The sequence below is a fragment of the Rhinopithecus roxellana genome, chromosome 12, assembly GCF_007565055.1.
Source record: "Rhinopithecus roxellana isolate Shanxi Qingling chromosome 12, ASM756505v1, whole genome shotgun sequence".
In the NCBI taxonomy this organism is placed as follows: domain Eukaryota; kingdom Metazoa; phylum Chordata; class Mammalia; order Primates; family Cercopithecidae; genus Rhinopithecus; species Rhinopithecus roxellana.
In genome coordinates this window covers 120,480,894-120,500,850 of record NC_044560.1, presented here as the reverse complement: position 1 = coordinate 120,500,850, position 19,957 = coordinate 120,480,894, and the positions used below count along the sequence as shown (strand labels likewise).

Genomic DNA, 19,957 nt, shown 5'->3' with positions numbered 1-19,957 from the left:
TTGAGACCTATGGCTACCAAGAAGGTAGTCAATGTGGGGAAGAGCAACCAAGTAACTATTCAAACCAGAGACTATAATATGAAGAAACTGTTTCACTTTTATAGATTGAAATAGTTTCCTGAGGAACCAGTACTAAAATGGACTGTGAAAGTAACTAATTAAGGGACAGCATCTTTGGTTTTATTTATTTATTTATTTATTTTATTTTTGAGACGGAGTCTCGCTCTGTCGCCCAGGCTGGAGTGCAGTGGCCGGATCTCAGCTCACTGCAAGCTCCGCCTCCCGGGTTCACGCCATTCTCCTGCCTCAGGCTCCCGAGTAGCTGGGACTACAGGCGCCCGCCACCTCGCCCGGCTAATTTTTGTATTTTTAGTAGAGACGGGGTTTCACCGTGTTAGCCAGGATGGTCTCGATCTCCTGACCTCGTGATCTGCCCGCCTCGGCCTCCCAAAGTGCTGGGATTACAGGCCTGAGCCACCGCGCCTGACTGCATCTTTGGTTGTAAATGCTGCTGGAAGGAAGAGCACATTTGGGTTGATGCAGAACCTGAAACCACCTTTGCAGAACTATGAATAATGACAGAAATCTAACATGACTGTCTTGCTTCTAACCTCACAGGCTCAATTTTTATTTTTTTCTGATTTTACCTCGGATTCACGTAAGGAGCACACCGAGATCCCTCGCAGGCACAGTTCACAATAGCGCCCCTTGCTGTTTATGTGGCTCTATGACGTGACACAGAACCTGGCTTACTCTAGAAAAATTAGATGCAATAACTTTGACAATAGAATAGTCAAAGAGAGAACCCAAATAAAATTCCCCAAATCCCATTTAACAGGGATCCTCAATCCCCAAACCACAGACTGTACCAGTCCGTGGCCTGTCAGGAACTAGGCCACACAGTGCCGCACAGCAGGAACAAGCATTCCTGCTGATCTCCACCTCCTGATCAGCGGCGGCATTAGACATAGGAGCGCACACCCTATTCTGAACTGTGCATGCGAGGGACTTAGGTGTGGGCCTTATGTGAATCTATCTAATGCCTGATGATCTGAGGTGGAAGAGTTTCATTCCAAAACCATCCACGGAAAAGTGGTCTCCCATGAAACCAGTTCCTGGTGCCAACAACGTTAGGGACTGCTGCCATTAAGATCATTTAGAGGCCGGGCGCGGTGGCTCAAGCCTGTAATCCCAGCACTTTGGGAGGCCGAGACGGGCGGATCACGAGGTCAGGAGATCAAGACCATCCTGGCTAACACGGTGAAACCCGTCTCTACTAAAAATACAAAAAAACTAGCCAGGCGAGGTGGTGGGCGCCTGTAGTCCCAGCTACTCAGGAGGCTGGGGCAGGAAAATGGCATAAATCCGGGAGGCAGAGCTTGCAGTGAGCTGAGATCTGGCCATTGCACTCCAGCCTGGGTGACACAGCGAGACTTCATCTCAAAAAAAAAAAAAAAAAAAAAAAAAAAAGATCATTTAGAATTTTGCATAATTTTCAAAATGACACAACCCCTGGCAGGTTCTATGGCTTTGGCATCTAAGCTATTATATCTGTTGCCTAGAACCCACTAAGAGGAATGGTCAGCGGGATGCACACCCCATGACAGGTACACACCTGGAAAGCAGCAGTGAGAGCACTGTCGTTGGGACTGGATGGCCTGGGTGGAGGGCAGGTCCACAGGTAAACTGCTGTTATTTTGTGACCTTACTTAAGATCCTTTAAAATGTATTCTTACCATGAGGATTCTCACACAAGATTATACACCACTAAATATCTACATAGATTGGGGGAGAAACTGATCCAAGGGCTACAGAATGCAATTGGTATTTTGCAAAGATTTGTTTTATATTAAAGATGACAAGCTATTTCCTGGTTGTAAACATAGGGAAAAATTAACAAAATGAAAAGGTTCACAGGATAGAACATAGAAACAAGGGGTATTTACAGAATATCTGCATTGTTATAAAAATGGGATAGGGCAGTTCTCAAAATGTAGTCCCTACATCAGCAACAACAAAATCACCTAGAAACTTGTTAGAAATGTTGCCTTCTATGGATTAGAATGAGGACAAATCACAACTTTTGTGAAATGCTAGGAATGTAAAACGGTACAAGTTTTATGGAAAAGTTTCTCAGTTTGTCAGAGAATTAAAGTTAGAATGACCACAGGATCCAGCGGTTCCACTCTTTTGGGTATACCCAATAAGAACTGAAAGCAGGGTCTCGAAGAGATATTTGTGCCCTTATGCTTGTAGGGGCAATATTCACAATAGCCAAAGGTAGAAGTAACCCAAATGTCCATGAATAGATGTCATAAATAAAGGAAGTGTGGCAAATGCCAACAGTGAAATATTGCTCAGCCTTAAAATTTCTGACACATGCTAAAACATGGCTGAAATTTGAGGATATTATCCTAAGCGAAAAAAAAAAAAAAAAATAATAATGAAAAACACTCTAAGATTCTTCTTCTGTAAAGTACCAAGAGGAGTCAGATTCATAATGACTTTAGCATGGTGGTCACCAAGGACTGAAGAAATGTGGGAATGAGTTGTTATTTAATGGTTATAGAGTTTCATTTTACAAGACAAAGAGTTCAGGATATTATTTGCACAACAATGTGAATGTACCTCAAGTATTAAACAGGACATTACAACAGTTAAGATGGCAAATTTGATGTGGCATGTACTTTACCATTGTTTTTTAAAAAACATGATACTAGTTCTCAGTGCTAAACCAGAGATTTCTGGGTGTTGTTCATCATCTTGGCTACATTCAAGGCACATATGTGGCCCTTCTCCAGTGTGAACTACCGGTGTCTAAGTAGTGCGAAGTAGTAGCAAAATAATGTCACACATTTGCTGTACTCAGAAGACTTTCACTAGTGTGGATATTCTGAAGCCCAATAAGTACAATCTTCCATGTTGAATCTTTACCACTTTCTACTTTATTGAAAAGACTCTTCTTCAGTGTAAACTCTCCTATGTCTAATGAGATGAGAGTCAAACCAAAATAATGTCCCAAGTTTGCTGAACACATATTTCTGCGGTGTGAATTATCTGATACATAGCGATTGGAGAACTGTACCTACATAATTACCCACATTCATGGCACTCAGTCTTTCTCCAGTGTGTAGTGCCTGCTGTCCAGCCACAATATGTTGACGACTGAAGGCTTTCCCACATCCACTGCATTCATAAGGGCCTTATCCAGTGTGGACTTTCTGATGTCTGAGAAGTGTGGAGTTATACCTAAAGAATTTCCCACATTCACTGCACTGTTTTGCTGCAGCGTGAACTGTCTGATGACAAATGAGGTGGGACTTTGTAAGGAAGGCCTTCCCACATTCACTGCATTCATAAGGCCGTTCTCCAGTGTGAACTCTTTGGTGTTGAATGAGGACAGATTTCAAGCTAAAGAATTTCCCACATTCATTGCACTCATAAGGCCTTTCTCCAGTGTGAACTCTCTGATGTCTACTGAGTGTAGACCTTTCCATAAAGAATTTCCCACATTCACTGCAACCATAAGACCTTTTTCCTGTATGAATTCTGTAATGCCTAAAGAGGTTCGAGTTGCACTTAAAGAACTTCCCACATTCACTGCAACCATAAGGCCTCTTTCCAGTGTGAACCCTCTGATGTGTAATGAGTGTGGAACTCCACATAAACAATTTCCCACATTCACTGCACTCGTAAGGCCTTTCTCCAGAGTGGATTGTCTGGTGACGAACAAGGTGAGACTTACAAAGAAAGGCCTTCCCACATTCATTGCACTCATAAGGCCTTTCTCCAATGTGAGTTCTCTGATGTCTATTGAGTGTGGACCTTTCCATAAACAATATCCCACATTTGCTGCACTTATAAGGTCTTTCTCCAGTGTGGATTTTCTGATGGTCAGCAAGTTTATGTCTGTGGCTAAAGGCTTTCCCACATTCACCGCACAAGAAGGTCTTCCCTGCCATGTGAACGCTGTGGTTCTTCACAAATGTCGGTCTTCCTCCATCCCCTCTGGAAAGTTTCTCTCTAATCTGCTCCTTTTGGTGCTGGTGAAGATGTGCTGGACACGTGTACAGTCCCTGCTTGGGGTGTGTTCCGTCATGCTCAGCCAGACGCAGAATGTCCTTCAGAAGTGAGCTACATGTCTTACAGGGCTGGGTCTTCTGGGTAGATAGACAGGGCTTTGGAGCCATGACCTGTGACACTCCTATGGAAACACATGGCTCTAAAGGTGCCTCCTCATCCTCAGCTCCATGGCAACAACCTGTAAGAATAAAAATGCTGGTGAGGTGCATGTTGACTGTGATGAGCGGAGGCAACCCCATCACAAATGTCAGTCAGACACCCCATGAAAATGATCATGGAATTGGTGACAGGTATGAACCCTGGTACTGTGGCAGGCCAGGTCTCCCTAATAGCTGAGCAGGCAGGCTTCCATGACAACAGTTTCAGCACTGACTGGTTAAGTTGATTAAAGGCTGATAGTGCCAGTGCTCTCATGCACAGACTGGAGTGTAAAAAAGTCCACCAAGAGTTTTGCCTAGGCCTTTCCTGGGCCTTGAAGGATGACAAGATCACGAAGGAATTCTTAACAGGACCCATTTAGGATTAAATACGTTTTAAATACGTTTTATTGGAGGTCTGAAGAAACTCCCCAGGCCTCCCCGAATAAGTTTATTAGGGTTCTAAAGAAACTCCCCAAACCTCCATGATTTAGAAGGAGACAAGGGTCATCACTCCAGCACCTGGACCCATTTAGATGAAGTAAATTTACTGAGGCTCCAGAGGAAGGTCTTCAGGACTCAGATCTTGGTTATAGAGAAGTTAATCACTTACATCTTTAGAAGAATGCACACTTACATGTAGACAAGTAGCTTAGAAGGCATATAAGCTCTGGAAAACTTTGTAATTTTGAGTTGGTCTGGCAATAATTTCCAGGCCTTCTCCCTGTAGCCGGTTACAGAAATAAAAACTCTTTTTTCCCAGTTCATCTGCATCTCATTATTGGGTTGCGAGAATAAGCAGCCCCACCCTCAGTTTGGTGTGGGAACAATATGGTTAGGCATTGTATCCCCACCCAGATCTCATCTTGAATTGTAATCTCCATAACCCCCACGTGCCATGGGTGGGACCAGGTGAAGCTAACCAGATCATGGGGACAGTTCCCCCAGCCTGTTCTCGTGATTGTGAGTTCTCCTGAGATCTGATGCGTTTTATTTATTTATTTATTTTGAGATTGAGTCTTGCTCTGCCGCCCAGGCTGGAGTGCAGTGGCACGATCTCTGCTAACTGCAACCTCTACCTCCTGGGTTCCAGTGATTCTCCTGCCTCAGCTTCCTGAACAGCTGGGATTACAGGCGTGTGCCACCACACCCGGCTAATTATTGTATTTTTAGTAGAGACGGGGGGTTCACCATGTTTGCCAGGCTGGTCTCGAACTCTTGACCTCAGGTGATCCGCCCTCCTTGGCCTCCCAAAGTGCTGGGATTACAGGCATGTGCCACAGCGCCTGGACGATCTAATGGTTTTATAAGCATCTTGCATTTCCCCTGCTTGCACTCACTCCGTCCTGCCATCCTGTGAAGAAGGTACCTGCTTCTCCTTCGCCTTCTACCATGATGGTAAATCTCCTGAGACCTCCCAACCATGCAGAACTGTGAGTCAATTCAACCTCTTTCCTTTATAAATTACCCAATCTCGGGTATTTCTTTTTTTTTTTTTTTTTTTTGAGATGAACTCTCATTCTTTCCCCCAGGCTGGAGTGCAGTAGCGTGATCTCAGCTCACCACAACCTCCGCTTCCTGGGTTCAAGCAATTCTCCTGTCTCAGCCTCCCAAGTAGCTGGGATAACAGCTATGAGCCACCATGCCCGGCTAATTTTTGTTGTTGTTGTTATTTTTAGTAGAGACGGGGTTTCGTCATGTTGGCCAGTCTGGTCTGGAACTCCTGACCTCAAGTGATCCGTCCACCTTAGCCTCCCAAGGTGCTGGGATTATAGGCGTGAGCCACCAAGCCCGGCCAAATATTGGGTATTTCTTTTGAGACAGTTTTGCTCTGTCACCCAGGCTGGAGTGCAGTGGCGCGATCTCAGCTCACTGCAACCTCCACCTCCTGGGTTCAAGTGATTCTCCTGCCTCACCTGCCGAGTAGCTAGGATTACAGGCACCTGCCACCATACCCGGCTAAGTTTTGTATTTTTAGTACAGATGGGGTTTCACCATATTGGCCAGGCTGGTCTCAAACTCCTGACCTCAGGTGATCCACCTACCTCAGCCTCCCAAAGTGCTGGGATTACAGGAGTGAGTGAGCCACCGCGTCCAGCCAGGGTATTTCTTTTTTTTTTTTTTTTTTTTTTTGAGACGGAGTCTCGCTCTGTCGCCCAGGCTGGAGTGCAGTGGCCGGATCTCGGCTCACTGCAAGCTCCGCCTCCCGGGTTCACGCCATTCTCCTGCCTCAGCCTCCCGAGTAGCTGGGACTACAGGCGCCCGCCACCTCGCCCGGCTAGCTTTTTTGTATTTTTTTAGTAGAGACGGGGTTTCACCGTGTTAGCCAGGATGGTCTCGATCTCCTGACCTCGTGATCCGCCCGTCTCGGCCTCCCAAAGTGCTGGGATTACAGGCTTGAGCCACCGCGTCCAGCCAGGGTATTTCTTAATAGCAGTGTGAGAACGGACAAATGTAGTAAACTGGTACCGAGGTAGTGAAATACTGCTGTAAGGATACCCGAAAATGTGGAAGTGACTTTGGAACTGGGTAACAGGCAGAGGTTGGAACAGTTTGGAGGGCTCAGAAGAAGACAGGAAGTGTGGGGAAGTTTGGAACTTCCTAGAGACTTGATGAATGGCTTTGACCAAAATGCTGATTTAGCAATATGGGCCATGAAGTCCAGGCTGTGGTGGTCTTCGACGGAGATGAGGAACTTGTTCGGAACTGGAGTAAAGGTGACTCTTGCTATCCTTTAGCAAAGAGACGGGCAGCATCTTGCCCCTGCCCTAGATATCTGTGGAACTTTGAATTTGAGACAGATGATTTAGGGTATCTGGCAAAAGAAATGTCTAAGTGCTAAAGTGTTCAAGAGGAAGCAAAGCAGAAAAGTTTGGAAATTTTGCAGCCTGACTATGCAATAGAAAAGAAAAACTCATTTTCTGGGGAGAAATTCAAGGCTGCTGCAGAAATTTGCATAAGTAACGAGGCGCCGAATGTTAATCACCAAGATGATGGGGAAAATGTCTCTAGCACCTGTCAGAGACCTTCCTGGCAGCCCCTCCCATCACAGGCCCAGAGGCCTAGGAGGGAAAAATGGTTTCGTGGGCCTGGCCCAGGCTGTTTAGTGCAGCCTCAGGACATGGAGCCCTGCCTCCCAGCTGCTGGCCCTAGGTCCCCCTGTTCTATGCAGCCTCGGGACATGGTGCCCTGCATCCCAGCTGCTTCAGCTCCAGCCATGGCTAAAAGGGGCAAGGTACAGCTCCAGCCATTGCTTCAGAGGGTATAAGCCCCAAGCCTTGGTGGCTTGCACATGGTGTTGGGCCTGTGGGTGCACAGAAGTCATGAATTGATATTTGGGAAGGAACCTCCACCTAGATTTCAGAGGATGTATGGAAATGCCGGATGTCCAGGCAGAGGTTTGCTGCAGGGGTGGAACCCATGGAGAACCTCTGCTAAGGCACTGCAGGAAGGGATATGTGGGGTCGGAGCCCCCACACAGACTCCCTACTGGGGCACTACCTAGTGGAGCTATAAGAAGAGGGCCACTGTCCTCCAGCCCCCAGAATGCAGATCCACCCACAGCTTGCAGCGTGTGCCTGAAAAAGCCAGAGACACTCAATGCCAGCCCATGAGAGCAGCTGAGAGGGGGTCTATACCCTGCAAAGCCACAATGGCAGAGTTGCCCAAGACAGTGGGAGCCACCTACTGCATCAGTGTGCCCGGATGTGAGAGATGGGAGTCAAAGGATATAATTTCAGAGCATTAAAAGTCAATGACTGCCTCGCTGGGTTTTGGACTTGCATGGGGCCTGTAGACTTTGTTTTGGCCAATGTCTTCCATTAGGAATAGGTACATTTATCCAATGCCTGTATCCCCATTATATCTTGGAAGTAACTAACTTGCTTTTGACTTTACAGGCTCATAGGCAGAAGGGACTTGCCTTGTCTCAGATGAGACTTTGGACTTGGATTTTTGGGTTAATGCTGGAATGAATTAAGACTTTGGGGGACTGTTAGGAAGGCAGGATTGGTGTTGAAATGTGAAAGGTACATAAAATTTGGGAGGGGCCAGGGTGGAATAATGTGGTTAGGCTCTGTGTCCCCACCCAAATCTCATCTTGAATTGTAATGCCAATAATCCCCACGTGTCAAGGGTGGGTGGGACCAGGTGGACATAACTGAATCATGGGAACAGTTTCCCCCATGCTGTTCTCACGAAACTGAGTAAATTCTCACGAAATTTGCTGGTTTTACGTGTCTGGCATTTTCCCTGCTTGGATTCATTTGTCTTGCCGCCCTGTGAAGAAGATGCCTGCTTCTTCTTTGCCTTCCGCCATGATTGTAAGTTTCCTGAGGCCTCCACAGCAATGGGGACCTGTGAGTCCATTAACCTCTTTCCTTTAGAAATTACCCAGGCTTGGGTATTTCCTAATAGCAGAGTGAGAACGAAGTAATACAAACACGAAGGCCGATGAGAGGAAGGCCTGCTGTGCAGAGCTGGGCCTGGCAAATACCCGTAATGGGAGGGCCCTGATGATAGGCAAGAACACGAGAGAGGGGTACAGTGCAGAGAGGAGACGGAGGGTCTCCAAATCACTTCTCTGCAAATGGCTTTCCACAAGCCACAGCTGCTGGTGACTAGTGAGCAGTGTGTAGAAGGCTGTGTCTAAACCCAGAGAGATCTGACTGTGACAGAGGAGATGGTGTTCAGGGACTGCTGACAAATACATGCAGACCTCACCTCAAGCAAAGGTCATGCACTGGAGGGCACTGCAAAGGGAGCAGTCGAAGAGAACAGGTAACAGGTGGAAGCCAGGGATTACAAGTCAGAGTAGAAATGACAATGCAGGAAGGAAAGGAAGAGTGAGTTGTGGCAACCGGTCTTGAACTAAACAACAGGGGTCACAGGACAGGTTCCTAGTGTGGTATGACCCAACCTGTGATATTGCACCTTTTCCCAACTCCCAGGAACCAAGATCATGTCTCTCTGAGTCTCTACAGCCCTTCAGGGAGTAATAGCCACCCTCTTGGGTACCAGGGCCCTCCCCATTGCTTAAGGTGACAGTCTGTGAGACCTGAAAGAGACCGGTCCTAGGGGAAAGACACAGAAAGAGACAAGACAGCCCACGCCCAGAGAGACCACCTGATGATATCGCACATTCTATAATCACCAGAACTTCACAGAAGATTTCTACATCCTGCACAATCAAGCCAGTGGTTGACCAGATTAGTGATCAGGTCAGTGCCAGAAATTCCAGGAACAAGAAGGCACCAAGAAATATTGGCAAGAGCAAGGGAACAACAGAGCACAGAGGTCCCATGCATTTGACGAGAACACAGGGCCAGTGGGTCTCTATGTCAACTTCAACATTTCTGGATCCTGAGCCCTTTCTTGCAAGCCTCGGAGCAGAGGGGATGGGGCTGCTAGGAAAAAGGGAGCACAGAGCACACAGCCCAGTCCTGACTCATAGAACATATGTCAGGAAACAAGGAAAAGCAGCAGCACCCATGGTCTCACCGTGGGAAACACAGCGCCACCTTCAGGTAAAAGGAGACAACACAGCCCAACCCAGGACACTGGGCAAGTATGAAGGCCTTACCTAACGAGGACAACAGGGCCAAGTTCTCCAGCATCACATCGCGGTACAGCAACCTCTGAGCCTCATCAAGGTGCCCCCACTCCTCCTGGGAGAAATATATGGCCACGTCCTCAAAGACCACACGGCCCTGCCAAATTGGGAAAGATGAAGACATGAGTAGCTTCTTTTCAAGCTGTATTTACTTAGGTTCTCTATTTATTTTCTACTTATATTTGTCACCCATTAAACACAGGGCCAAACTAACAGCCAAATGTGTTTCCATCTCCCCTACCATCCTGGGCACATATTCCGAACCACCTCCATCTCTAACTTTCTCAAACCAGCCAATATTTCCCATGTTCTAAGTCAACCCAGGGACAGGTACTGCTCAACTAGGGACAGTCCCAATAGCCCAGGTGTCCTGGAATTACTAAAACTAGCCAAACTATCCTGACACCCAGCCCTGCCTTGCTTCCCTTTGAAACCCCAAGAGCATCTGTGGACTAAACTAAACTCTCCTCATGGCAATTTTTCTCCTGACCAAATCTGGTGCTTCACCATGTGGCCCTGTGTTATGTGGTGTGCACCCTCCTTAGGGAAACGTAAGGAATAAATATCTTCTTTCAGTGTCATTGGCCTGTCCCTGGCATCACTCACTCACATCCATAAATGAAAGCTCCATGGGGGCCAGGCACAGTGGATCATGCCTATAATCTCAGGCCTTTGGGAGGCTGAGGCGGGCAGATCACCTGAGGTCAGGAGCTCAAGACCAGCCTGGCCAACACAGTGAAATCCCATCTCTACTAAAAATACAAAAATTAGCTGGGCATGGCGGCACATGCCTGTAGTCCTAGCTACTTGGGAGGTTAAGGCAGAATTGCTTGAACCCAGTAGGTGCAGGTTGCAGTGAGCCAAGATCGTGCCACTGCACTCCAGCCTGGGCAACAGAGCGAGACTCCATCTCAAAAAAAAAAAAAAAAAAAAAAAAAAGGAAAAAAAGAAAGAAAAAGAAAGAAAAAGAAAAAAAGAAAGAGAAAAAGAAAAAACCCAGTGGGTACAATCACTGCTACGTTTCTCTCTCCAGGAACTCATCCCTCTCCCCTATACCTCCATTCCTTCCTCAATCTCCACACCTTCCCAGTGTGGAAGAGAAACAACATCCAGGTGGCACAAGTGACTTTTCTCTCCATATTTACATTGGCCACCGTGTCCAGCACAGAGGAAACAGATGGAAGATAAGGTAGAAAAGGAATGTGGGACTCCCATGGGGGGATCCATCCTCTCCCGCCAGCCAGTGTCCATGGAGTCACCCAGATCTTGCCTCCCAAGACAACCAAACTCAGACTCATCCTCCTCCCTTGAGCTACCAGGGCCAGGGCCTGGGGCCTCCATTCACACTTCTCCTGCCTAAACATCAGTCTTTGGTCAGCACTCCAATCCCATCTCTCACACTTCCACTCGTGTCAATTCCACAGACACCTCCCAGCCCACACCACAGGCATTTCCTTCACCTCCTAACAGGCCACTCTGCACAAGAAAACCAGGTGGTGCATGGCAAATACGCTCAGCATCCAGTTCACTCCTAGTCCTGCCCCAGAACACCAAAGTCCCCTAGCACCGGGGGCAGCCCAAAGCCTTGCTGTGAAGGTTCCCTACATGCTCCTGTTTCTCAGTTCACTATCAGCAGCCCAAACAAACCATGTGAGGACTTCACATACTCTCAGCTGTGTCCTGCCTCATGGACACAGGATTGTAAGTTTCCTGAGGCCTCCCAGTTACGCTTCCTGTTAAGCCTAAAGAACTATGGGTCAGGCACAGTGGCTCATGCCTGTAATCCCAACGCTTTGGGAGGCTGAGAAGGGTGGATCACGAGGTCAGGAGATCAAGACCATCTTGGCCAACATGGTGAAACCCCATGTCTACTAAAAATAAAAAAATTAGCTGGGTGTGGTGGCGTGAGTCTGTCGTCCCAGCTACTCAGGAGGCCGAGGCAGAAGAATCACTTGAACCTGGGAGGCAGAGATTGCAGTGAGCTGAGATTGTGCCACTGCACTCCAGCCTGGGCCACATCTCAAAAACAAACAAACAACAAAAAAAGAACTGTGAGTCAATTAAACCTCTTTTCCTCATAAATTACCCAGTCTCAGGTAGTTCTTTGTAGCAATATGAAAATGGACTAATACAACTCCTATCCTCACCTCATCCCAACTGATGCTTAGCAACTCTCTAACCTCACCCTATTACCCCCCCATCAACCCCATCATGTCCACTCTCCTTCAGAAGCCTTTCTCACTCCTATACCCCACCATCTCACATACACTCATCCCCACAAACACTCCATTCCCTCATTTGTCTAGTGATTCCCCCAACCCCACCACACAAGTACCCAGTAAGAGACCCAGTTCTCATGCCCCATTCCAATTCTCTATCGTCAAACAGCACTGCCACCATAACCTAGAGATGCTGTCACCTAAACTGAATCCACGGCTTCATCCTAGTGCATACGACAGCCACCGTGGTGTGGATGTCTCCAACCTGAACTCCTCCACCAGGAGTCTCTGAGACATCTGTGGCCTGAACAAACACTGACTCCTCATACTCACTCTGAAAATTCCTTGTACTGCTGACTTCTCCTGTCATAGCTGATGGAGCATCTATAATTCCAAACAAAACCATGGGGCCACTCCAGATTCCCCTTCTATCCTACCTCCCCAGCTGCCTCACTCTCTACATCATAAAATGTGGGCAGCTCCAGTTCAAAACACATCCTGAAGCCAACACTACTCTTTTTTTTTTTTGAGACGGAGTCTCGCTCTGTCGCCCAGGCTGGAGTCCAGTGGCGCGATCTCGACTCACTGCAAGCTCCGCCTCCCGGGTTCATGCCATTCTCCTGCCTCAGCCTCTGGAGTAGCTGGGACTACAGGCGCCCGCCACCTCGCCTGGCTAGGTTTTTGTATTTTTTTTTAAGTAGAGACCGTGTTAAGTAGAGACCGTGTTTAAGTTTCACCGTGTTAGCCAGGAAGGTCTCGATCTCCTGACCTCGTGATCCGCCCGTCTTGGCCTCACAAAGTGCTGGGATTACAGGCTTGAGTCACCGCGCCCGGCCGCCAATACTACTCTTGACAAGTTACCACCAACATCCACCTAGACTGCTGCAGGAACATCCTCTCAGATCTCCCTGCCATTACCCTCATCTCCACAGTCTGTCCTCCTCAGAAGCCAAAGAAAGTTCCTTAAGCTAGGGTCCTATCACTGCCCTCTTCTGCTTCAAATCTTCCCCATCTACCACCTCCCTTAGATTAGAGACCCAGGACCTAGGCTGTCATTCCAGGCCTGATGTTTGTGTGTCTCTAGCCACCTCCCACTCTGCTCCCTATTCCTATCTGATATAACAGACACTTGCAGTTCCCTAAAAATCCAGTTCAGTCTCTCCTCCAAACATTGAAACATTCTTAATCTTGTGCCCATGACACTCTGACAGATGTTACCACGTCAGTTGTCAAAAATGGGAACCACTCCACGTAATCCAGGGCCATCCAGGTAAGGTGTCACAATAAACTTAAAATAATCAAACAAAAATCCCAGACCTAATTTAAGATACTAGAACTGGTGGAACCACCCACTTTTCAGACATAAGAGAGGGAAAAAGAGAGAAAAAGAGTCTCAGCACACCACTTTTCTTTACATGGAGGTGCCAAAACCATCTATAAGATAACTGGTAGGTGAAAGGTAGAAAACACTCTACTCACCTGTGCTGGGTTCATTTCTGCCATCGCCAGGGGGCCCTGAGGGAAGAGGGAAACCATGAGAAATGGGAAACCACGGGAAGATCCTACAGGCAGAGTTGGACCACCATCTCTTTTTCCTTACCCGAAAGCAAACTGATCTCAAATTGACTGTATAAACTCAGCTTCTCAGACTTCAGTGTTGGCTCTTAGCAGCACTGTGACTCTAGAAAGAACTGAACCTGCTGGAGCTTCAGTGCTCTCATCTGTAAATAGGTTGTAAGAATGGCTCCCACCCCATAGGACTCTTACCGGTGTCAAACACTGGTAGCTCATCATATGTCTCAGCTATCACTGTTCTTGGGACTAGTGGTTTACTATATGTTTTCAGTGTAAATGATGTAGTAGAATTTCAAAAACTGAGATGTATTTTTTAGCTTTTAAAATTTTAGAGGATATGATACTAAAATTTTCCATGGTACGTTGATAATTATAGGCAAATTTGGGTCAAATCAATTATGTAGTATTTGCAGGAATTTAACTCAATGAGTAGTTTCACTTCTAACTGCCTACCTATGTGTACACATTTAGAAGGACAATGGCTAGTGTTTATACCAGTAAGTGTTTCATACTTTTTTTTTTTTTTTTGAGAGACGGAGTCTCGCTCTGTCGCCCAGGCTGGAGTGCAGTGGCGCAATCTCGGCTCACTGCAAGCTCTGCCTCCTGGGTTCACGCCATTCTCCCACCTCAGCCTCCTGAATAGCTGGGACTACAGGCGCCCACCACCACGCCTGGCTAATTTTTTGTATTTTTGATAGAGACGGGGTTTCACTGTGTTAGCCAGGATGGTCTCGATCTCCTGACCTTGTAATCCACCCGCCTCAGCCTCCCAAAGTGCTGGGATTGCAGGTGTGAGCCACCACGCCCGGCCTCACACATTCTTAATGAGTTGTAGGGAGGGGCTGAGCAGGTAGGTTAGCTACTGGTCCTCTCTGCAACCAGGCCTGCCTGTTAATAGGCTCTGAGGGGAGCTTGCTGGGAGACCTTGACTGGGGCAGATCATCCAATCTTGCCTTGATATGTGGAGAAGGGGAAAACGCAGTGCTCTAGTTTAGAACCCAGCTGCTCCACTAGCCTGGATAACTTTTTTCTTTTCCTACAAAAGAGTGGCCCTGAGGGTCAGTCAAGCCTATAGGTGCAGAATATAAACCATCTGAAACCTTAGTCTCCATCCCAAGCCCATTCCTTATTCCATCCATGCCTCCCTTTTTCTAGGCAGAGGACAAAATCCTTCCTATGGCAGGTCGGTGCCTTTCTAAAGTAAGTGTCTGGCTTATGGCTCCACCTATGGTCTGAACCCCAAGTATCAGCTCTCTCCTCCCTCACCACATAGCTCACAGGCAATGACATTCAGACTTCCCTACCAAATTGGATCCTCAGGGCCCAGTTCAATCTACACCCTCTATTCTTTTTTTTTTTTCTTGAACAAACATCTTTATTTAAGAAATCAAATAGGGTGAAAATGATGGTAGCAATTTCACACAAGGATACAAGACAAAGCTTAGAATTACTTGCTCAAAAGTTATTCAGAATGGAACAAAATTGTTCAAGTGCTCCCAATGAGCACAGGTTGTATTACTTGCTTTTCAATGGACATTTACTATTGTACAGTAAGATCTACTTATCATAGGAACACAGACACAATCCCCAGCCCCTCTGATGTACTGCCTAAAAGACTGAGTACAAATGTTAATGTAATCCAAGCTTTTCTTTGACAACAATCCTAAAAATTGCCTTACAACTTTTACAAGTACGGGTATCAACAGTTTACTGTCTGAGGGAAAGGAAATATAAGAATATAAAGTGACAGAAGCAACAGACTTCACTGTGGCCTGGAACTGCTCCCAGCCTCCTATTTTACAAACATGATTCAGGTTCTCACATTATAGCAGGATCACTATTCCTACCTTCTGGCAGAAGCAGACATGTGACACATAGCACTGTACAAGTGTTTCTTTGGCTTCTTGAGTAGTGCTGTGTATACTGCCTATACATTTTTATAACATCTCTAAATGCATAACGTCGACGTATGTGCTAACAACACTTCACTCCCAACTGCAGAATATTTTAGTTTTAAATCTAGCTACCAAATCTTGACTATGACATTTGTTTTGGATTGTTACATTAAGATCAACCTATCTGGGCTGGGTTTGGTGGCTCACACCTATAATCCCAGCACTTTGGGAGGCTGAGGCAGGAGAATCGCTTGAAGTTAGGAAGCGGAGGTTGTAGTGAGTCAAGTGCCATTGCACTCCAGCCTGGACAACAGAGCGAAACTCCATTCAGAAAAAAACAGAAGATCAACCTATCTGAATTGGGAAAGTCAAAAGCTTATTCCCAGCCAGGAGCAGTGGCTCACGCCTGTAATCCCAGCACTCTGGAAGACTGAGGCGGGCAGATAACCTGAGTTCAGGAGTTCAAGACCAGCCTGGCCAAAACGGCAAAACCCCGTCTCTACTAAAAATACAAAAATTAGCCAGGCATATGCCTGTAATCCCAGCTACTTGGGAAGAAGGAGAATTGCTTGAACCCGGGAGGCAGAGGCTGCAGTGAGCCAAGATCGTGCCACTGCACTCCAGCCTGCATGACAGGAGCAAGACTATCTAAAAAAAAAAAAAAAAAAAAAAGGAAAGAAAAGCTTATTTCCAAGTTTTAAGTAAAAATATTTCATGGCCAGGCGCGGTGGCTCACGCCTGTAATCCCAGCACTTTGGGAGGCCAAGGCAGACAGATCACGAGGTCAGGAGTTCAAGACCAGCCTGATCAACATGGTGAAACCCCGTCTCTACTAAAGGTACAAAAAAAAATTAGCCAGGCATGGTGGCGGGAGCCCATAATCTCAGCTACTCAGGAGGCTGAGGCAGAAGAATTGCTTGAACCCGGGAGGTGGAGGGTGCAGTGAGCCGAGATCGTGCCACTGCACTCCAGCCTGGGCAACAAGAGCGAAACTCCTTCTCAAAAAAAAAAAAAAAGAAAAGAAAAGAAAAAAAAATTCATTATTCTTGATAACGAGCTCTTTATAAATAACACTGTTCACAAGGGAATACCAATTGATCTATTGATGTGTGACATGAGACAGAATGTACTATTTTTAAATTTAAAAGGAATTTAATTAAGTTTAGATAAGCTGAGAATACACAAAAGTTTTCCAGGCTATTTAATCAAGTAACTTACAATGTACACACTCCTGAGTATACACCACTCTGGTGGTATCATTTATTTTGGAATTTTCTGCATTCAGCTTAAAAGGTGTTTCTTCCCAAGAAACTGAACTTTTCTGTCAAATGCACTTGATCGAATAGGAGAATTGGGTTCATAAAATGGATTCATTGAAAACTTTATACATAAATCATAAACATCAGTAAAGAAGTTCTTTATTCCATCTTCTTGTCTTATGTCATGAAGCATAATAAACCTCATATGCCCCGCGGTGACAAATGCTGACACAAACCACTCGTTGAACTTGTCCACAGTTTTCAAGTACATGTTGTTCGACAGCCACATGTTCTCATCTACGAGGTCGAGAGCAGCATGAGCTATGAACTGGTTCAGATGACGATGGTCGTCTTTGGATTCTGCCTTCCCAGCTGGCAAAAACTCCATTTCAAAAACTGGATTATCATGGTGACCAACAATTACAAAGTAGAAGCTCCCAGACATGGTCTTCAATATATGGCTCCTGCAGCGGGAGGCCGACAACGGAAACGCAATGTCAGTTTCCGCGGAAGAGACCCGCGCTCCGCACCTTTTTTGACACAGCGTCTTGCTCTGTCGCCCAGGCTGGAGTGCAGTGGAGCGATATTGGCTCACTGCAACCTCCACTTCCCGGGTTCAAGCAATTCTCCTGCCTCAACCTCCCGAGTAGCTGGGATGACAGGCGCGTGCCACCACGCCTGGCTAGTTTTTGTATTTTTAGTAGAGATGGTGTTTCACCATGTTGGTCAGGCTGGTCTTGAATGCCTGACCTCGTGATCCGCCCGCCTCGGCCTCCCAAAGTGCTGGGATTACCAGCGGGAGACACCGCGCCCAGCCACCCTCTATTCTTTTTCTTTCTTTTTTTTTTTTGAGACGGAGTCTCGCTCTGTCGCCCAGGCTGGAGTGCAGTGGCGCCATCTCGGCTCACTGCAAGCTCCGCCTCCCGGGTTCACGCCATTCTCCTGCTTCAGCCTCCGGAGTAGCTGGGACTACAGGCGCCCGCCACCTCGCCCGGCTAGTTTTTTTTTTGTATTTTTTAGTAGAGACGGGGTTTCATCGTGTTAGCCAAGATGGTCTCGATCTCCTGACCTCGTGATCCGCCCGTCTCGGCCTCCCAAAGTGCTGGGATTACAGGCTTGAGCCACCGCGCCCGGCCTCCACCCTCTATTCTTTTGAAGAAACTACACCAGCTCTCTTCTGTAGACTCCAGACCTTTCTGTCCCCCTACCCATGTGACATTTTCCACTTGAGACGCCTGAGAATGACACTGGCCAAACTGCAACCCATGATCTTCTCCATGAAACCTACTCCTCATGCTGCTGATTTCATTCTTTCAGATATTCAGGCAAAATAGAAAAAAAAAAAAACGGTCCTTCACTCCCTATTTTTGCTCACAGACACATCTGATACAGCAGAGAAACCTGTTGGCTCTATCTTCCAGGTCTATCCAGAATCCCATCACATCGCCCCTCTTCTACCATGGCTCTGGTGCAGTCTCTGGGATCCACTGCAGTGGCCTCTTCTCGGTCTCTCTGTGTCAATTCCCCACCCTGCTCGTTCTAACTCTGTACCTGCCCCTCCGACTGGTCCTCCCTTGACAACCTTCCATGGTTACTGGCTGCTCAGGTTGCCATTCCAAGAGAGAATTCACAAAACCCTCTCTTTCCCGCAGAAACAACACACACTCTGGGCTCCCCGACGCGGCCCACTCGGCAGCGCCTCCATGACCAGAACCTGAGGTCCCCGAAGAGGAGCTCTGAGGCTGCATCAAACCAGCTGATACAGGGACCCCACACAGGAACGCCACCCTCTTCGGGACAAGGGGCCTGACCGGCAGGGCCCCTTCTGTGGGCTTCAGCACTGGAAGGAGGGGTCGGGCGGAGTTGGGGGGCCTGGGATGGGGCACCCACCTTAGGTTCTTCGGCGCGGACTCCGCCAGCCCAGCCAGGGAAGAGAGGGGCGGGAGCGACAAAGGCAAGACAAGGACACCGCCGTCCCCAGTCCTTATCAGCCGAACCTCTGCCACTGTCAGCTGTGCCTGTATCACTACCGCCTCCGCGCCGAGGGAACCCAGCCGCTTCTCGCGCTTTTCCGCTCCCCACTTCGGTGACGTCATAGAGCGCCAAAAGCCGGAGCTAGTGAAAATACCAAAGAGAACCAAATCAACCTCCGCGTAGGACGCCGGAAGTCCCGCCCTCCTATGATGCGCACGCACTTACGCACGCACGCACGCACGCAAACATTCCTTCCTGTACCTTCATTGGGTCAGTTGCGCCTCCGAGAACCGCAGTGTCTTCTGGGTTACGAAGTTTTGACCCCGCTTCTGGACTCGCCTTAGAGCGTTGGTCAGGCTTTATATGGCGGGTAGAGGCTCCGTGGCACCGTCATGGGAGCTGGTAACTCCAAAAACAGGACGGGGCTTGAGTTGCTCTTAAAGGCGACATAACCAGATTTTCTTGAAGTAAGGTCTAGGATACTCACAGAAATATGAGGGACCTATGATATCGGATTGTGAAGCACAGCAAGTTCCCAGCGGCTTCACCCCCCAAAGAGATACCCCATACCATAAAGGCACTCTGTCTGTACTCATGCCTCTCAGCCATATGTTGCTTTTCAAATACACATACAGTTAAGCTTTGACTTCTGTTTATTAAGCTTCAATATGCTTGGTTCAAGAGAACAAAGAAAGACTACATGGCTGGGAATTTGCACAGAAGGTAACAGGAGATACCGACGTAGATTGAAAGGGGGAAGCTGTGCCTCTGGATCCAAAAGAAAACATCATTACTGTCTGTACAGTCAGTGATTGCGTTCCTACCAAGAGTGCAATGCTTTTATTCTAATAATACTCATTACTGGCCGGGCGCGGTGGCTCACGCCTGGAATCCCAGCACTTTGGGAGGCCGAGGCGGGCGGATCACAAGGTCAGGAGATCGAGACCATCCTGGCTAACACGGTGAAACCCCGACTCTACTAAAAATGCAAAAAAGCCGGTCATGGTGGCGAGCGCCTGTAGTCCCAGCTACTTGGGAGGCTGAGGGCGGAGAATGGCGTGAACCCGGGAGGCGGAGGTTACAGTGAGCCGAGATGGCGCCACTGGACTCCAGCCTGGGCGACAGAGCGAGACTCGGTCTCAAAAAAAAAGAAAACAAAAATTTAATACTTATTAATTCATGTCTGAAATACTTTACATTTATT

The 19,957-nt window shown here is 47.4% G+C and overlaps 2 protein-coding genes across 3 annotated transcripts; both read right to left on the bottom strand.

Annotated features, from left to right (window-relative positions):
- Positions 1–1,827: 1,827 nt before the first annotated feature.
- ZNF547 (zinc finger protein 547) lies at positions 1,828–18,926 on the bottom strand. Of its 2 annotated transcripts, none has more exons than XM_010387011.2 (4): positions 18,670–18,926; positions 13,530–13,565; positions 9,802–9,928; positions 1,828–4,261 (listed from the first exon to the last, which is right to left on the bottom strand). In XM_010387011.2, the coding sequence occupies exons 2-4, from the start codon at positions 13,551–13,553 to the stop codon at positions 3,204–3,206; spliced, it is 1,209 nt and encodes a 402-aa protein (XP_010385313.1). In that variant the 5' UTR covers positions 13,554–13,565; positions 18,670–18,926; the 3' UTR covers positions 1,828–3,203. The 2 variants fall into 2 exon arrangements, with proteins under 2 accessions (XP_010385313.1, XP_030798395.1); XM_030942535.1 differs by lacking the exon at positions 18,670–18,926 and adding an exon at positions 16,739–16,855 and having other exon boundaries at positions 1,838–4,261.
- Positions 16,677–18,930, bottom strand: TRAPPC2B (trafficking protein particle complex 2B). Its single transcript, XM_010387010.2, has 2 exons — positions 18,670–18,930; positions 16,677–17,243 (listed from the first exon to the last, which is right to left on the bottom strand). The coding sequence occupies exons 1-2, from the start codon at positions 18,873–18,875 to the stop codon at positions 16,802–16,804; spliced, it is 648 nt and encodes a 215-aa protein (XP_010385312.2). The 5' UTR covers positions 18,876–18,930; the 3' UTR covers positions 16,677–16,801.
- Between the last annotated feature and the right edge of the window lie 1,027 nt (positions 18,931–19,957).